Genomic DNA, 15,980 nt, shown 5'->3' with positions numbered 1-15,980 from the left:
CACTGCCATGGTTTTCCTAGATGAAAGTTCAAGATTTGAATTTCGGTGACATGTAATTGACCGGATGCCAGAAACCGAGGCATAGCGGGTTTACAACTAGGGTGAAACAGTATGGTATCAAATCATTTACAAGCTACTTAAATCGGATGAACAGATTATTCAGATGAATTGTACTGCCTTATACCATCAAGCACCGTCTGCGCCAGTAAAATAAAAAAAATAGGTAGAGCGACCTTAAATGACCCCAAACATGCGTAGCGAGCAGGCCGCGAAACAAAAAAAGTGATATCATACAGATCCGCGAAAAGCCATCCGTCACCTTGCACGAAACTTTTGAAAGAGAAAAACATTTACTCGCCCTTGCTCTTCTTCTTCTTCTTCTTCTCGCTGTCGTCACCGTCATCACGCTTGCGCTTCTTGCCATCCTCCTTCTCTGCCTTCTTGGCGTCCTTCTTGGCCTTCTTGAGATCCTTCTTGCTAATGGATGTCGGATTGCCAGCGGCATCAAAGGAGATCTCACCTCGCTCCAGCTTACGCTGGTACCGCTTGACGCTGAGACCAGCCTTAGCGGCAAGCTTCTCGAGCTCGGAGTCACCAGTGCCATCCACCTCATCGTCAGAGTCGGCATCGGCCATCTCCTCATCCTCCTCATCTTCCTCAACCTCCTGCACAAGCTTCTTCTTCTTGTCCTTCTTGGACTTCTTGGCAGATGTGGGCTCCTCGGGCTCCTCGGAAGCCAGAGCATCGGCATCGGGGTTGTATTTGCGGGCCTCCTTGAGGTCGAACTTCTGGGGCTGGACAGCAGCGCCGTTGGGAGCAATGGCAACACCACGGGGCTTCACAGGCTTGCCCTCCATAGCGGCCAGCTTGCGCTCCAGGTTGAAGCGAGCCTCGGTACCAAGAGCGGCTTTGTCCTCCTCGGTGACATCGTCATCCCACTCAGCCAGAGAGTCAACACGGATACCAAGCGATGCCTTAGCGGCAAGAACACGGGCCATCTTGCCCTTGTTGCGGCCAGTGGCCTGGCCGATCAGAGAGGCGTGGTAGATCAGACCGTACTTGGGGGTGTCGTGCTTCGTCTTGAGGGCACGGAACAGGGCCTTCTCGGCACCCAGAATCTGGAGGGTAGAGGCGGGGCTCTTGGAAAGGCTGGAAAGGCTACCAGCGTGGGCAATAAGACGGGCACCAACGAGCTCGCCAACAAGGGCAGTCAAGTTGGGGGCAATGGCGTTCATACGGGAGGTCAAGTAGCTGGCGAGACGCTGGCGGTAGTCGGAGAACTCAACAACCTGAGTGGCCAGGGCCTGGATGTTCTCCAGATCCTCCTCACTGATCTCGGTACCCATGGAACGATCAGCAGCAGACTTGACGGCACCCTCAATCTCCTCCGGAAGAACCTCAGAGAGATCGGCGGTCTCCCAGTTAGAGCGCATGCCCATCTTCAGAACAAGTTTGGAGTAGGCAATGTTGTCGTTCAAAATCTTGGCAAGCTCGGGGAAGTGCCAGCCGTACCATTCCTTCACACGCATGGCATAGGTGTTCAGCTCCTTGTCGAGATCATCCAGCAGACCGATGGCCTGGACAATCATAGTATCAATCTTATCCGGGGAGAACTTGAGCTTGTGGCGAGCGAGCGAGTGAGAGAGACCAAGAGACATAGCGGACATATCGCTGGGCGCAAGGCCGGGAATAAGAGTGGTCAGATGCTCACGAATGGCACGGAAGGCATCGGAGGTGGTAGAATCGGCGATGAGCTCGATAGAGAGACCGGGCAACTTGCCAATGGCATTTCCTAGTAGTAAACACGTCAGGACACAGCCCAATAATTGCACAGCAAACTGTACATACCAAGCTTGGCATCGGCAACGGCCAGAGAGGCCTTCTTCTCATCCTTCAGGTCCTCCAGAACGCTGGTCAGAAGAGGGGTAACCTTGCCCTCAATGATGGCAGAGGCCTCCTCCACAGCTGTAGCGGCGCTGTCGAACTTCTTGAAGTTCTTCAATTTGAAGCTGTGGGCCAAGTTAGTATCACTGTTGGCTGCGACAGAAATTTTTGCGCCGGCTTCGAAGATCGTGCGATCTTCCTACCCAGGGGTTTGCCCGAGTAGAAAAAATAAGGAAGAACTTACAGGTTGGAAATACCCTCCGCAGAGGAAGCATCTTCAGGGAGCTGGTCCCGCTTGAAGAGCTTCTTGTCCTTGGCCTTCAGCAGGGCATAGCCGGCGCTTGTCTCAGTGAGAATGAAAAGCGACATGGTGGGCGACCACGGCAAGGGATCTGGGGGAACAAAGAGGTTCAAGTGAAAATTATAGGAGGCCCAGATCGAAAAGAAAAAGAAAGACGAGGACGTTGTGGACCGTGGACGCAATCACCGTTGAGGAGAAATCTAGAAATTTTGCACGGAAGAAAAAGTGCAAAAGTGAAAGCCACACCTGTGGCGGTGGCTTACATAACCACCACCGGCATACAGCGTCGAGGGAGCTACAGCTGTTCCCCCAACCCATCGTCACACTTCGCGCACCATGGAGGGCCTGTTCTTCAATGTTAATGCCGGGTAGGTGGATAGAAGGTGTTTCAAAATAGGTGTCTGACTGACTTGCCTCAAGATACGTCGAGGGTATCGTCCGAGGATATCGGAACAGCCTTTTGACCGGCCAGAACTACTCCAACTTGACACAATGCGAAACCATTGATGGTACATACTTTCTTGTCCTTTGAATGATCGCTCTGATGTCTAATATTGAATACAATAGATGTGAAGCTGCAGCTAGGGCCTGCATATGGCGATTTTCTTGCCGCCCTGCCCCCGAACCCCTCCACCTCTTCCCTCGCTGGCAAGATGACCGACAAGCTGGTCTCTGAATTCCGATACCTCGTCGCCCAGTCTACCGGCTCAACAGCCAAGTTCCTCGAGTATCTAACCTACGGTTACATGATTGATAATATCGCCCTTTTGATTACCGGCACTTTGCACGAGCGCGACACTCGGGAACTCCTAGAGCGATGTCACCCGCTGGGCTGGTTCGAGACTCTGCCTGTCTTGTGCGTCGCTACCAATATCGAGGAGCTCTACAACTCAGTGCTCGTGGAAACTCCGCTTGCACCGTACTTTAAGAGCAGTCTCAGTCACCAGGACCTGGACGAACTCAACATTGAGATCGTTCGCAACACCCTCTACAAAAACTACCTAGAGGACTTCTATAACTTTGTGAACAGCCATGCGGACTTTGCTGGCCCGACCAAGGATATCATGTCGGAGATTCTGCAGTTTGAGGCCGATCGCCGTTCGATCAACATCACGCTCAACTCGTTTGGCACCGAGCTGTCCAAGCAAGAGCGAAGGAAGCTATACCCTGAGTTTGGCAATCTCTACCCTGAGGGGAGCCTAATGCTCTCTCGTGCCGAGGACGTTGAGGGTGTGGCCTTGGCTGTGAGTGCTGTTGCAGATTACAAGAGCTTCTTCGACGCTGTAGGTCTGAGTCAGGGTAGTGGTGGCCTTGGTGGCATGGGCGGCGGCCCTGCTGACGGGAAGAGCCTGGAGGATCTCTTCTATCAGAAGGAGATGGAGATGTCGAAGATTGTGTTCACTCGTCAGTTCACCCCGGCGGTGGTGTACGCGTGGATGAAGCTTAAGGAGCAGGTAAGGATTTCCCTCAACTAAAAATTACCTCATTCCTTTAAACATGCAACTAATAGGTACCAGGAAATCCGGAATGTCACCTGGATCTCGGAGTGCATCGCCCAGAATCAGAAGGAGAGAATTGGCAATTTCATCTCCGTCTTCTAAACCTGGACATCTTCATTACTTGACTCTTGTTCTCCTTTTCCATTATTTGTACTTACCATCTCTCCATGGCTGTGTGCTTTTTTTGCTTGCGGGCAGCCGATTTCGTTGTATCGAGTACCCAGTTCGCTTCTTTTCCGAGTCTTGCAGTGAGCGCATCACCCTTTCCCGGCCAGGGTAATGGTCACATCTGGTTTCGGCTTTTTTTGACTTCTTGATTTTTGAGGCGTTGGGAAATTTCTTGATCTCTTTTTGTGATATAGAAGAGCAAAATTCATCAACCAGATGAGTATTACTTGGTATCAATTAGTCCTTCTGATCAAAAGGTTGTCTAGTCATCTATGGATAACTTCTTGATGGATGAATGTTTCTTCTAATAGTCCAGACCTTCTGGCTTGTATCTTGATTTGGATGGTAAGAGCGTCCGGCAAAGCATCCAAAAAGGTGAACCCCCCCAAAAAACATGTCCAGCCACCGGAATGTTTGTTTAAATTGTAATTCAGACGTATATGTGCAGATGACGGTAGAGCCAAGTAGAAAACACCAAAAGTCCGGAAAGTCCATCAGACCCAAGGACATGAACGAGGGTGATCGATACACAATCGCATGTACGAGAATATTTGCTCTCGTGGTACCAAGTCTACTTGGGACCAAAATTTCTATAGCATGAAAAATGGGAGGATTGTGGTAGAAAATAGATAGGAAAATGACGTCAAGCATGAAAAACAACGCCAGTAGGTCCAACGAAATTCATTTGAGATGCCAGTCGAAAAAAACCCCAAATCCAGCATTGAGAGTGTGTGCGATAATTTTGTCTGCTGAATTCCCCATCCAGATTGAGTGTTAAATCAATCATACTGGAACAGAACGCTGATACTCTCACCGTGGTGGACTCGGCGGATGGCCTGGAATGAAGCGGTCAGCAAAAAAGGTCTGGTGGCGCTAATTGAACGGACGTATGTAACTCACCTCAGCGAAAACGTGGCCGACCTCTAGGACCTCAAGCTTCGGGCAGCGGCGCAGGTGGTCGCTTTGGTCTACGCTGTTGGTCACCACCACCTTGTCGAGTGAGCTGGCATTGATGCGCTCGATAGCGTCACCGCTCAGAATGCCGTGAGTCACCAACGCATAAACCTGGGAAGCACCCTCCTTCTTCAGCAACTTAGCCGCCCGTGTGATTGTGTTTGATGTGTCCGCCAAATCATCAATCAGAATGGCTATCCGATCGCGGACATCACCGACCAGCATCATGGTGGCATTCTGTCTGTCTGTAATCTTGGTAGGGCGTCGTTCCTGTGTTGACAGTCAGATTATTGCGCATGATGGTTCAGACTCTGCAGAGCCTCAGAAAAAAAGAAGCTCACCTTATGGATCAGGGCAAACTCCATGCCCATAGAGTCGGCAATGGCTGTGGCACGCTTAGCACCACCAGCATCGGGACTGACAATGACAGCCTGCTTGTAATTGGGGATATTGCGCTGAATGTAGCTCTTCAGGAGAGGGCGTCCGTAAAGGTTGTCAACAGGGATATCAAAGTAGCCCTGGTACTGTGGGTCGTGCAGATCCATGGTGATGATGTGATCCGCACCTGCGCAGGTGAGCAGGTCAGCCACCAGGGTTCCTGCCTGTGCAACCCACTGCTTGTAGCCAGGACGCGGCTGGAAAGAGTTGATCTTGGAAGATGTAGAGCCATTACTGGAAGTGTCTTCCGGCACAACAGGGTTGGTTAAGGACTTGACGGAGTCGGTGGTGTCGCTCCGGGGGAGCCCGTTAGCAGGGCGCCGTTTTACTGGGCTGCCATTGCTTTCTTCAATCTGAGCCTTGGCCAAACTCCTTTGCAGGTTGTCCATGCCGTTCATCAAACCCAAGCCCTCCGTCTTTGCGCCAGGGCCGGGGGTAGAGGGAGTGCTCTCAAAGGTGTAGCCGTTGTTGAGGCGGTTGGTCACGGATGACTTCACAAGAGGAGCCCCGGCCTTGTCGTAAGGGATGTCGCTTTGGCGGGAGTAGGGAAACAAGGGAAGGACTGCGGTCACCCGGCGCGCGGAAGCAGTCTTGCAGGCAGAGATCGTGATGAGAAGTTCCAACAGGTGGTCGTTGACCTTGCCACCACCAGACTGGATGATATAGACATCTTTCTCACGCACGGACTCCTGAATCTCAACCCGGGTCTCGCCCACGGCAAACTTAGACAGCAGGACCTCCGCCGGGGGAATGCCAAGGACACTGCAGATGGTCTGAGTCAACTGGGGGTGAGAGTTGCCCCCGATGACGACGATATTGCGGACCATGGCGGTCGAATGTTCTGATGAAATGGGTGCAGAGGAGCAATCGAAATGGAGGGGTCGGGCAGCGTAGGGCTGAGCGGAGGAGAGGGAGGTCGAGGAAGAGGTCGAGGGTTCCGGCGGGATAGAAAATCTGGAGAGGGAGGCAAACGGTATGAGACGGGCAGTTCGAGGCCAAGAAATCAAAGAAGAACAGAGGGCAACGGAGAGCAGAGAAACAAGCAGGAGTGGAGAGTGCAGCGACTACCTCATCGCGGGGGAATCGAGACGGTCGAGGAGAAAAAAAGAATTGCCAGCTCGTGTGAGTCCCGCGATCGAAAAAAGCCTCTTTAGAGAGTGGAACGGGTCGTGGCCTCGGGTTGGTCGCCGCCGTAGGCCTCAGGCGTTCAGGTGTCGAGGCATGCCGCATTTGGACTAGCGGTATGAAGCCCCGCAGGAAAACGGCGACGGAAATGCAGGCACTGGCCAGCAGCTCCAGTGCTTTTCTCCGGAGACCGGCAAATGGCCAGCATGGCTCCCGAGGTAGCGACGCAACGATGCACCACTTGGCCGCAGTACCGCAGTACATGGAAACAGCTCCTCGAAGAATCCGCCTTTACTTCCATTTGCCGATAGATACACATGGGTGCGGAATGCAAGGTTGCAAGAAGGAAACATGCGAAAATTGGAAGAAAAAGGAACCCAGGGGAAAAAAAGGGAATAGGAATAGGAATAAAAAAGAAAAATAACACAAGACATCATCACGCTCCTATGCTCCGTTTCCGTTGATTCCAGGTAAGACGAGAGTAAAAAAAAAGAAAAAAAAAGAAAAAAAAAGAAAAGAGACAAAGTAAACACCGAACCGTCCTGCCGAGATACGCTTGAGGATGTTTTTGAGTAATGGTGTTGACTGCCTCTAATCGCCAGTGCCAACCTCCCTAGAAAGCAGTTAGCACGCTATGATACTCCGCGGACATGGCGGGTCGGGGAATGCTGAGGCTCACAGGTCAAGTTGTACTCCGTTGCTCACACCGTAGTCCTCGAGGGTTAATTGATCCTTGAAGGGACGTTCACCTTGGCGCTTAAGGAGGATCTCGTGGGGCTCTCGGCCAATTCGAGCGGCCACTTGGGCTTTGAAGAGCTCTGTTGATGGCGAATCGTATGAGTATGGTTGGCCGACGGGCTGCACCACACGCCCGCGGGAAGGGAATACTTACTGATGGGATCCGAGGCTAGGCAGGGAATTGCAGCTTTGGTACCCAGACGATCATTCACATGGACGACGATCATGGGCTCAGAAGACTGCGGTGCAACCGGCTTCTTCTTCTTGTCCTTCTTTTCTTTCTTTTTCTCGTCGTCTCGCGGCGTATCCCGATCGTCGCGTCGTCCGCGCTCCGGGTCTTGTTCCCGACCACCGTCTCTGTATCGGTCTCCGTAGCGGTCGCTGTCACGATCTCGACGGGGGGAGCGTGACCGACGTCGTTCTCTGTATCCACGATCTAGTCCGCGCTCGTCGGGGCGGGCATTCTCGTCGCGCTTCTTTTCCTTCCACCGGAAACCACCTGTCTTTTTCGGTCGATTCCGATCACCATCCTCGCGTCGGCGGGGGGACCGACTACGAGACCGGCTTCGTGAGCGGTCACCCATGTTGGAGGGGTCGAGAAAACAGAGGTAGGTTGGTGCCCGACAGTGTCAGTCCAGAAGTGAATGGAGGGTAGGCTGTAATGCCGTATGCACGTGACTAGGGGTCTCCAGGTGCTCGTATTCCAAGAACGGCCTAGCGTGTTTGGCTCGGCATGAGCTTCTTTCGTGATTTCAGTCTGGGCCTCCAGGGTCATTCAATTTCCGGTGTCGATTGAATCGCAAGGAACACGGTCTTGGTGGATTGTATTCAGATAAATCCCCCGCCGCTCATCTACAATGCCGGGCCGCCTCAGAGTCCAGCGGCCTTCTCCAACAACGGTCAGCTTCACTGTTTCCAATGCGCCGCGCCGCGCCAACTCCCCCGCGAAGATCCTCTTCGGCCTCCAGATCCTCCTACGCGCGATTCTCTTTTGCTGTGTGATCCTCGTCATAGTCGTGCAGATGCGAAATTACTTCTTCTTCAAAGAAGGTGGTTGGCTAGAGTACTGGAAAGCCATTTGGTCGACTCCCCTCGGGGCTCGTGTTTGCCGTTCGGTGGACTCCTATAACCCATGGGTTATCACCGCACTAAGCCCCCTGGTGATATATGGGGTTTTCAGGAGAGGTTATACAGGTATGCGCGCGAGATAATTCCCCAGTGAGACTACCCTGTGTCTTGTCTAACATCTTCGCAGAGGAATCACTTCTAGTGATTCGAGGCTTCGGGATCCAGACTTCCACTTCCTCTTCCACTTACCTCTCAACGGCTGCCACGCGCTTTATCCCTACAACACAGATCCAAGACATTGTGATACATGAGGCTTTCAAGGGCTTTGAGGTCCGATTCTACCTCGCCGTTATTGTGGAAGGAGAGCCGGAGGTGTTGGTAGTATTTCCAGTAAGTTCTATCCTGACTTCAAACGTTCCAAGGCTAAGACACTCTGTCTACCAGAAATTGTTACCGAAGCGAGAAATCTTAGAAGAAGTCTGGAGGGGTTCGCGCCGCTGTCTCTATGATGCGAAGTCATGATATGTCGAAGAGCTACAGAAACATCTTTTACTAGGCGCACAGGCGCAATAGAATGACATCGTGGTCTGAAGGAGGATCAGACACAACATTCTTTCATGACGTCGGCTTCCAAAAAATGCCGTGTCTAACTGGTAAGTATATGCAACCTATCTTTATAATGTTGTTTCCACCTTCGCCTCGGCAACTTTAAGCGCCGTTTTGCGTTCTTTTGCCACCAACCACTTGGCATTCTGGACTTCAACGGTCTCCAACTTGTTTTTTTTCATGACGGGGACATAGTTTCCCCCAACGCGAGCTTCATTCGCCCCAAGCCAGACCTTGGCGCCCCTGCTTTTCTTCTTGCTGCTTCCTTGTTTCCCGTCCATGTTCTGCATCAAGCTTTGATCGCCCTGACTGACAACCAAGTCTAGAAGTGCACCAGCCAAGATCTCGTCCATCTTGCGCTGTCTCCATACCGACCAAAGGTCATCAACGACACCCTTCATTCCAAACTTGCCATCGCCTTTAGCACTGCGGGTTTGATTGTGTTGAGGGTCGCCGACATAAATCCAGTTGAGGGCATCTTCCCGTGCATTCTTGCTCTCATCCGGGAATACCGTGTCCCACAACACCAGAGGTGCGTCGGAGGCCATATCATAGGCAGGCTTCCTTGGATTCTTGGTAACGTCCAGAAGCTCAGCGACTAAGGATGGAGATTCAAGCCCTTGGCCGACCAAGAAGAGAATCGCCACCATGTGTCGAACCTGGTGCCACAGGAAGGCAGAACCATATAGATTGAATGAATAGACTTGAGGGGTATTGGGAGCCGGGAGCTCCTCCGACATGTCCATATTCTTTTCATAGCCCTCGTGTAGCTGGAATCCATCCTGACTAACATAGCCTAAGGGGTTGGTCTTCGGATTGACGAGTTCTATGTCAGAATGGTGAATGATTCTTTCGAAGTTTTCGATCTGCTTGCTAGTATCCAGCTTGCAGAAGTTCCGAAAGTCATGTGTTCCCTCAAAAAGTTTTGCAGCTTCGCGCATAGCCTCAATATCTAGCCAGCCCTCGCGGTACTTGGAAGGCAAGCCCTTAGCATTACCCATGCGGTTCTCCAACCCAAATGCGCCGGGTGTTGGCGAAAATGCAGGCTGGGTGAAGAAGTATCGATACCTCCGCTCGCGGCAAGAGAAACGAGCATCGAACCCAGGTGGAGGGTTGGGACACCAAGCAAGGACTCGAATATCATCAGGAAGCACCCTATTCAGAATTTTGGGGTAGGAAATTTCGTCGGCCACATCATCCCAATCCTTGTTGGCGGCTGACTCCTCGACCTGCATCGCATCCTCGCAAAGTTGACTCTCCTGGTCAACAGAGACGTTTGGTTTGGGTTTAGGCCGGTTACTTCGGACCCGAATACCAATGACCTGTCCGAATGCGCTCACACCACGATCTGTCCTACCTGCCTTTGAGTAATCACACCCATCCCAGTAAATGGAGTAGGGACGGAAAGCCCGCGGCTCAACGTCATCTGGCTCATCCTCAGATGTAGTCTCTGGGAGAATCAGGCGTGTGCGACGCAATGCCTTCCATATAACCTCCTCAATGGTTGGAAGTGGTGTGGCGTTTCCATTGGTATGCTCCAAGCCATTGTACCGCTGCCCCAAGTAGGCAAATTTCAGCGCAATGAAACGCGTGCTGTATTTCGACGGATCGAAATCACGATGCTCCTTCTCCTTAATCCTCGCCTTTATGGCACGCATAGCCCCAGGTGTATGACAAATATCTCCTTCTGGGGAATGCTCCCGCTTCTTTTGGGGTTTGTTCGAGGAATCGGCGAGAGGAATCGCAGGCTCGGCGATATCAGTGGAAACGGGTGCGCAGGGTGCCGCTTCTGAAGAATCCGAGGCTGGGGCTGTTAATTGTGTGGCCTGGGACTGTAGCTGTCGTTCAAGTTCCATTATGCGCTCAATGAGGCTGGAATTGCTCCAGGTGGTATAATCGGACCCCATGTCGTCGCTGGTGCCCGCCATGATTTGCGGAGTGGGAGCACGGTAATCGCTGACTGATCGCACTTGCGATTTGAGAGAGTGCTGTCGAGACCTTTTTGCAAAAGCGAAAATTCTGGCTGGTTTCCTCCACATACCACCGGACAGGTCCGACGTGCCACCTGTGTGAAGGTGGGTTGATCTGATGGTGGTGGAATTTTGACCTCCGCGGAGCAGTTTGTATTTAATTTAGGTTAGGTAATATTACTGTGGATCCTATGGTAATCTATGGTGTTGGTTGCTAATTTTGCCAAATGGTGCTGAATTTGACGCATTTAGATTGATTTTATTTCCTGAATTTTTGATTTAAATTGAAACTTACAATCGGGCCTATCTAGAGACTGACAGTTGGTTTTGACTTGGGAGTATATTTCAGTGTGCTGGCGTCATGCATATGACCTGTAAGGCTCTTACAATTTATATTTCAGTGTAGATCCACGAACTCCGCCGCTCTACTCATCAACCTTATCTCTGCCATCTCCTTCGTCTCAACTCCACTCCCAACGATTGCACCATGATGGTGCGTGTTTGAAGAAAAAGGTCTGAATATAAACAACCGAGATGTCTGAAGCACAAGGCCCAGATGCGGAAACAACGGTCACCTTGTTGCTTTTGGGGGACCCCGGCTGTGGGAAGTCCACATTTCTCTCGTAAGTCTTCAGATCCCCCACCATCGTTTTTCCAATGGTAGCGAATGGTGCTACTTATTCCTCAAGAGATACCTTCAATTGCACATTGAATATCTGATGAAACTAAGACTGATGTCTTCTTAGTCGTCTGAAGAGTGGGAAGAAACCCACTTCATCACAGCCCAATACTCAGCTTGATCTTCTGCGGGACAGTGACCAGCCATTTATTTATGATGTCCGATTCTCCAAAAAGAAATTTACTTTGAAGCTCTATGACACATCGAGTCCAAACCAACACTGGACAAGCCTACGACCCGATCTCGTCGTCCTTGCATTTGACATCTCCAACCGAGAGTCATTACCAGGCCTAAGAGGGGTATTTGCAGAATGTCAGAACATGTTAGAGTTCTTTTGGCTGATCGCATCATGAAATAGTGGCGCAATGATATCATTAGATATTTTCAACACGGTCATGGGGAACGTATTCCTGTTATGATGCTTGGTTTGAAAAGGGATCTGCGAAAAGAAGGCGAAAACATTATCTACCCACAGGAAGTGCGTTTGCATGAGATCGAGTGATGCCTTTCAAAATTTGCTGATATGCCCTGTGCAGACTTATGGCATTGCCCAAGAACTTCGATGTGATAGATATGCTGAATGCTCCGCAGTGACTGGAGAGCTGCTCGCGGAAACCTTTGAGGATCTCGCAAGACTTGCCGCTATGACTACAACCGAGAAAGGGGGACAAAGTGCTGGTGGATGTAATGTTCTCTGAGATATTTTGATAATGTTGGGAATGAATTATCAGGCCAAGCGCTCTTGGAGTTATTAATATAGGGCATTGGAAGGAGAGCAAAGCGAGAAATTGTGATATTGCTTTAAGAGCTGTCAAATACAGCAGGCTCTTTCTAAGATCTCGAGAACAGGTTGCGCGCTACCACTCATTCAATACACTTTGACGTATTTGGTCTTCTGTTCGTTGCCTTTTTCTCGAAAGGATAGTAGGACGAGGTATAGCAACAGATATACGACTAAGGATTACAGTTGTGGTTACTTATATTGCAGTTGGCTAATTAAGGTAGTACAGTCCAAGAGTCCAAAGCAATACACATCTACACGACTAAAAGATACCGAGCACAACCATCTTGGGATTACTAGAATATACATACAGGGAGAAACCAAGGTAACGATTAAGTCCACCTTGTAGATTGACAGCACAGGGCTTTCCCCCAGTCACATAAGTAACTGGATATCTTTCCCTCATGAGCGCCAGTCAACAGATAACGTCGCCATTCCTCCCCGATGTAAACAAAACAAGGGAATCGAAAAGAGTGCTGGTAAGAAAGGTTGAGACCACTGATGCAAAAGGATTTGAAGGTTCCCGGTGAAAGCTCATTTTTCTTCTGCTTTTTTTCAGTTTCTTGCTTTTTGAACATTGACAGAAACTAGGATAGACATGTGAAGGGGATTTGTGGAAAATGGGTTTATTCCATTGTTGTCAATGGATTCGGGAGATGAAAGAACAAACAAGAGCACTTTTTCCTCGTATCCTGTGCCCTACGAACACGAGGAATCGCCATGACTTTTTGATTTGAGATCATACTTCCCACTCCCTCAACGGCTATCCTTGTTACCCGCAAAGTTAATTTACCACTTGGTCTCAGTGGTGGCGGGCTGAGCCTCGGCCCACTCACCACCCTGGGGGGCGGAGCTGGCGGCCCAGTCGGCACCGTCAGCCTCCCAGCTGGTGGCACCAACAGCGGCGCTGGCGGCAGCGAAGGCAGTGCCGGGCTGGCCAGCACCAGGGGCGGAAGCATCCCAGTTATCGCCGGCGAAGCCGGACTCAATAGCACCGGCGCCAACCTCCTCGGCGCTGGCGACCTTGGCCTCCTCAGCAATCTCCTTGTTCTCCTCAGCCTCGGGGTCGCGGTAGAAGTAGAGATCAACAACGGTGTCCCACTCGGTCTCGCGGGTGGCGAGAGTGCCACGGAGACGGAGGATCTCACGAGCGAGCATCCACCAGACGAGACCAATGGAGTGACGGCCCTTGTTGTTGGTGGGGATGGCAACGTCGACGAAGTCGGTGGGGGAGTCAGTGTCGCAGAGGGCAATGACGGGGATGTTGACGTAGCTGGCCTCCTTGATAGCCTGAGCATCGGTGCGGGGGTCGGTCACGATGATGAGACGGGGCTCCTTGAACGAGCGGGTGATGTAGTTGGTGAAGTTACCGGGGGTGAAACGACCAGCAATGGCGGTAGCACCGGTGTGGGAGGCGAACTTCAGGACAGCACGCTGGCCGTAGGGACGAGCGGAGATGACACACACATCAGCGGGGTTGTCGATGGCGGCGATGATACGGGCGGCCAGGACAATCTTCTCCCTGAAAAATCGCGCAAAGCAAATTAGTTCTTGATTCAATTGCGCTTTGCGCAAAAAATATACTGGTTCTTTGAACATACCAGGTCTTGCCGATGTTGATGACATTGATACCATCGGCACGGGTCTTCCAGAGGTAGGGCTCCATGTGCACCTGCAAGTTCTTGGAACCCAGGTGGCACTGAGCAGCCAGGAGCATCTCAATGTCCTGGGAGGTAGGGTTGAAAACCGGGGGGAGCTGGGAGGGGGCCATGGTGGGCGATTGATGGATTGACGAGATGGGAAGATCAATCGTCTGGCTCTTGTCGTGGGATGGAGGGAAAAGATCGAAGTTCGAACCACGAAATGTTTCACACCGCGCTTCGGGAGAATTTCGCTTGCGGGCTGTGAGACTTAGGGCTAGGGCAGCGTTGGATTACCTAAAGCATGATCTGGACAACCAATTTAGTCATCAAGATCATTTCTTTTGCCTCAGGCCGCAAACAGTTTCTCCCAATGCCTGAGGCATGAAATAACTCAATGGTAGTTGACAGATTCGGCCTAGCGTGCTTCCTTCGGGCCGTGTGATTTCCCGATCAAAAGGTTGATACGAAGAACTTCGCAGTCGTTGTCCGGGGGTGATCAAGCACCATTGACCACCATGCGTCCACGTTTTTCATTCCAGCCTTCTTGGAAGGCCTTGACAGGTAAATTGCAATTGTTCTATTTCCTTTCATATATCTTTTACGCCATGCGCTGATATTGGTCAACTCGTGAATAGGCCCCCTCTCCGGACAAAGTCCCTTGAGAGCAGCTTCCTCCAAGGCCAAGCCCCAGAAACGGTCGGACTTTTTTATGATTGCCCAAGCCCGTCAAAGAAAAGCGGCGAATATATCCCGTCAAAAAGAACTCCAGGCGGAGCGAGATGCCTCGCTCGGTGACCCAGTTGAAAGCAAGCCCACTGCTTTTATTCAAGAGATCCAAGCGGTTCAAAACGGATCACAGGTCGCCGACCCTAGTCTGGGGTTGAACTACTACTTGAAGGCCGATGATCTCATCGGCGCCCTCAAATTGTCCCAGGACCTGACAGAGCCGCTTCAGAGCGCGGATCGGGATACTGCGGATCCCCAACTCGAGAAGGAAGCCGCTGAGTCACACCAGGAACAGCATCGCAATGCGGAGGCTGCGATTCAACGTATAGCAAGCTTGAGCAATGGTAACACGAAAGACCGCCTTCGAGTGAACGTACAGAGGTGCATCGAACAATTCGGCCGACACAGCACCGACTCCTTCCTCCCCCCCAAGCCTTCGAGTGTCCCACACAAGTCTGCACCAACACATCCCGAGAAAGCGCCGCGTGTGGGTCCCGATACAGGTTCTCCCGAGGTCCAAGCCGCGATCTTGACTGTCAAGATCATGAATCTCTCTCGACATCTCCAGACCGCCAACAAGGATAAGCATAACAAGCGCAACCTGCAAATTCTTGTTCACAAGCGACAGAAGTTGCTTCGTTATGTTCGCAGGAAGGAACGAGGAGGTCCTAGGTGGCAGAACTTGATGGAGAACCTGGGGTTGTCTGAGGCGGCATGGAAAGGAGAGATTGCTCTGTAGAGCGCTCATACCATTATCGCAAGTGTTGTATTCCTAGGGAGACAGGTAGCATATGTACAAATAGCATTTTTTTTTTCATCCATCCATTCTATCGGATGCTAATGCCAAATTGATTCTGGGTTATCAGAGCTTTGCATGCTTGACAACACCCATTGTACCATGTCGTAGAGTAAGCGCCATCAAGCACTTTGAAATTCCGAATAGACTACAGGATTGTACTTGATCGTGTTCGAATTAGTCTCGTCAAGAAGATCATTATCAACAATACCTCGGAGACAATGTAATCTTATTCATGCCTGATGTACGAGGAACAAATTTAGGTGTTGTATGTTTCACCGCCTAGTCGATTTGAGATATTCTGCCATACCGGCGCGACGATTTTTGGAACGTCACAGCACCGACACCCTCTGGTGGGTATACAGCGGCAACAAAGGGCCTTTTCATATGAGGTAGGAGGGGCGTGGCTGCGTGCCTTCCAAATTCAGCAGAACGAGTTGTGGTCACGACCCGATTCGGAAGATATAAAAAACAACAACCTCTATTTTCTTTCGCTCCTTCTCTTCGTCTCCTCTCTCTCTCTCCATCACTGTTCGTTCATTTGCTTCCCAGAAAGCCCTTTTGGGAAGCTCAGATTTGATCGTACGCTGCGCTTAACAGCATT

General features: G+C 51.1%; 9 protein-coding genes across 9 annotated transcripts; 4 read left to right on the top strand and 5 right to left on the bottom strand.

Moving 5' to 3' along the window:
• Nucleotides 1–350: 350 nt before the first annotated feature.
• On the bottom strand, nucleotides 351–2,253 carry nop58 (RNA-processing protein NOP58; the record flags this gene model as incomplete). Its single annotated transcript, XM_057074074.1, has 3 exons — nucleotides 351–1,792; nucleotides 1,849–2,009; nucleotides 2,129–2,253. 3 exons carry the CDS (start codon nucleotides 2,251–2,253, stop codon nucleotides 351–353), a joined length of 1,728 nt encoding a protein of 575 aa, XP_056937715.1.
• A 268-nt stretch (nucleotides 2,254–2,521) lies between these two features.
• On the top strand, nucleotides 2,522–3,786 carry N7462_002347 (H(+)-transporting V0 sector ATPase subunit d; the record flags this gene model as incomplete). The annotated part of the gene is made up of 4 exons (XM_057074073.1): nucleotides 2,522–2,553; nucleotides 2,606–2,694; nucleotides 2,753–3,639; nucleotides 3,703–3,786. The coding sequence occupies 4 exons, from the start codon at nucleotides 2,522–2,524 to the stop codon at nucleotides 3,784–3,786; spliced, it is 1,092 nt and encodes a 363-aa protein (XP_056937714.1).
• Nucleotides 3,787–4,631: 845 nt separating this feature from the next.
• N7462_002346 (ribose phosphate diphosphokinase subunit PRS5) lies at nucleotides 4,632–6,071 on the bottom strand (the record flags this gene model as incomplete). Its single annotated transcript, XM_057074072.1, has 3 exons — nucleotides 4,632–4,688; nucleotides 4,753–5,076; nucleotides 5,148–6,071. 3 exons carry the CDS (start codon nucleotides 6,069–6,071, stop codon nucleotides 4,632–4,634), a joined length of 1,305 nt encoding a protein of 434 aa, XP_056937713.1.
• Nucleotides 6,072–6,960: 889 nt separating this feature from the next.
• On the bottom strand, nucleotides 6,961–7,691 carry N7462_002345 (ubiquitin-like protein HUB1; the record flags this gene model as incomplete). Its single annotated transcript, XM_057074071.1, has 3 exons — nucleotides 6,961–6,982; nucleotides 7,049–7,187; nucleotides 7,262–7,691. 3 exons carry the CDS (start codon nucleotides 7,689–7,691, stop codon nucleotides 6,961–6,963), a joined length of 591 nt encoding a protein of 196 aa, XP_056937712.1.
• A 273-nt stretch (nucleotides 7,692–7,964) lies between these two features.
• N7462_002344 (PIG-H family GPI synthesis protein) lies at nucleotides 7,965–8,697 on the top strand (the record flags this gene model as incomplete). The annotated part of the gene is made up of 3 exons (XM_057074070.1): nucleotides 7,965–8,301; nucleotides 8,363–8,565; nucleotides 8,620–8,697. 3 exons carry the CDS (start codon nucleotides 7,965–7,967, stop codon nucleotides 8,695–8,697), a joined length of 618 nt encoding a protein of 205 aa, XP_056937711.1.
• A 152-nt stretch (nucleotides 8,698–8,849) lies between these two features.
• Nucleotides 8,850–10,709, bottom strand: N7462_002343 (pseudouridine synthase DEG1; the record flags this gene model as incomplete). Its single annotated transcript, XM_057074069.1, has 1 exon — nucleotides 8,850–10,709. The coding sequence occupies one exon, from the start codon at nucleotides 10,707–10,709 to the stop codon at nucleotides 8,850–8,852; it is 1,860 nt and encodes a 619-aa protein (XP_056937710.1).
• Nucleotides 10,710–11,285: 576 nt separating this feature from the next.
• N7462_002342 (uncharacterized protein) lies at nucleotides 11,286–12,128 on the top strand (the record flags this gene model as incomplete). The annotated part of the gene is made up of 4 exons (XM_057074068.1): nucleotides 11,286–11,374; nucleotides 11,498–11,729; nucleotides 11,789–11,908; nucleotides 11,967–12,128. The coding sequence occupies 4 exons, from the start codon at nucleotides 11,286–11,288 to the stop codon at nucleotides 12,126–12,128; spliced, it is 603 nt and encodes a 200-aa protein (XP_056937709.1).
• An 872-nt stretch (nucleotides 12,129–13,000) lies between these two features.
• rps0 (40S ribosomal protein uS2) lies at nucleotides 13,001–13,982 on the bottom strand (the record flags this gene model as incomplete). Its single annotated transcript, XM_057074067.1, has 2 exons — nucleotides 13,001–13,733; nucleotides 13,813–13,982. 2 exons carry the CDS (start codon nucleotides 13,980–13,982, stop codon nucleotides 13,001–13,003), a joined length of 903 nt encoding a protein of 300 aa, XP_056937708.1.
• A 387-nt stretch (nucleotides 13,983–14,369) lies between these two features.
• N7462_002340 (mitochondrial 37S ribosomal protein uS15m) lies at nucleotides 14,370–15,319 on the top strand (the record flags this gene model as incomplete). Its single annotated transcript, XM_057074066.1, has 2 exons — nucleotides 14,370–14,415; nucleotides 14,490–15,319. 2 exons carry the CDS (start codon nucleotides 14,370–14,372, stop codon nucleotides 15,317–15,319), a joined length of 876 nt encoding a protein of 291 aa, XP_056937707.1.
• Nucleotides 15,320–15,980: the final 661 nt, after the last annotated feature.

Source organism: Penicillium macrosclerotiorum (assembly GCF_028827735.1).
Source record: "Penicillium macrosclerotiorum strain IBT 26536 chromosome Unknown utg000002l_segment0_segment0, whole genome shotgun sequence".
Classification (NCBI taxonomy): domain Eukaryota; kingdom Fungi; phylum Ascomycota; class Eurotiomycetes; order Eurotiales; family Aspergillaceae; genus Penicillium; species Penicillium macrosclerotiorum.
The sequence above is the reverse complement of the archived record's forward strand: the minus strand, read 5'-3'. Positions and strand labels throughout refer to the sequence as shown.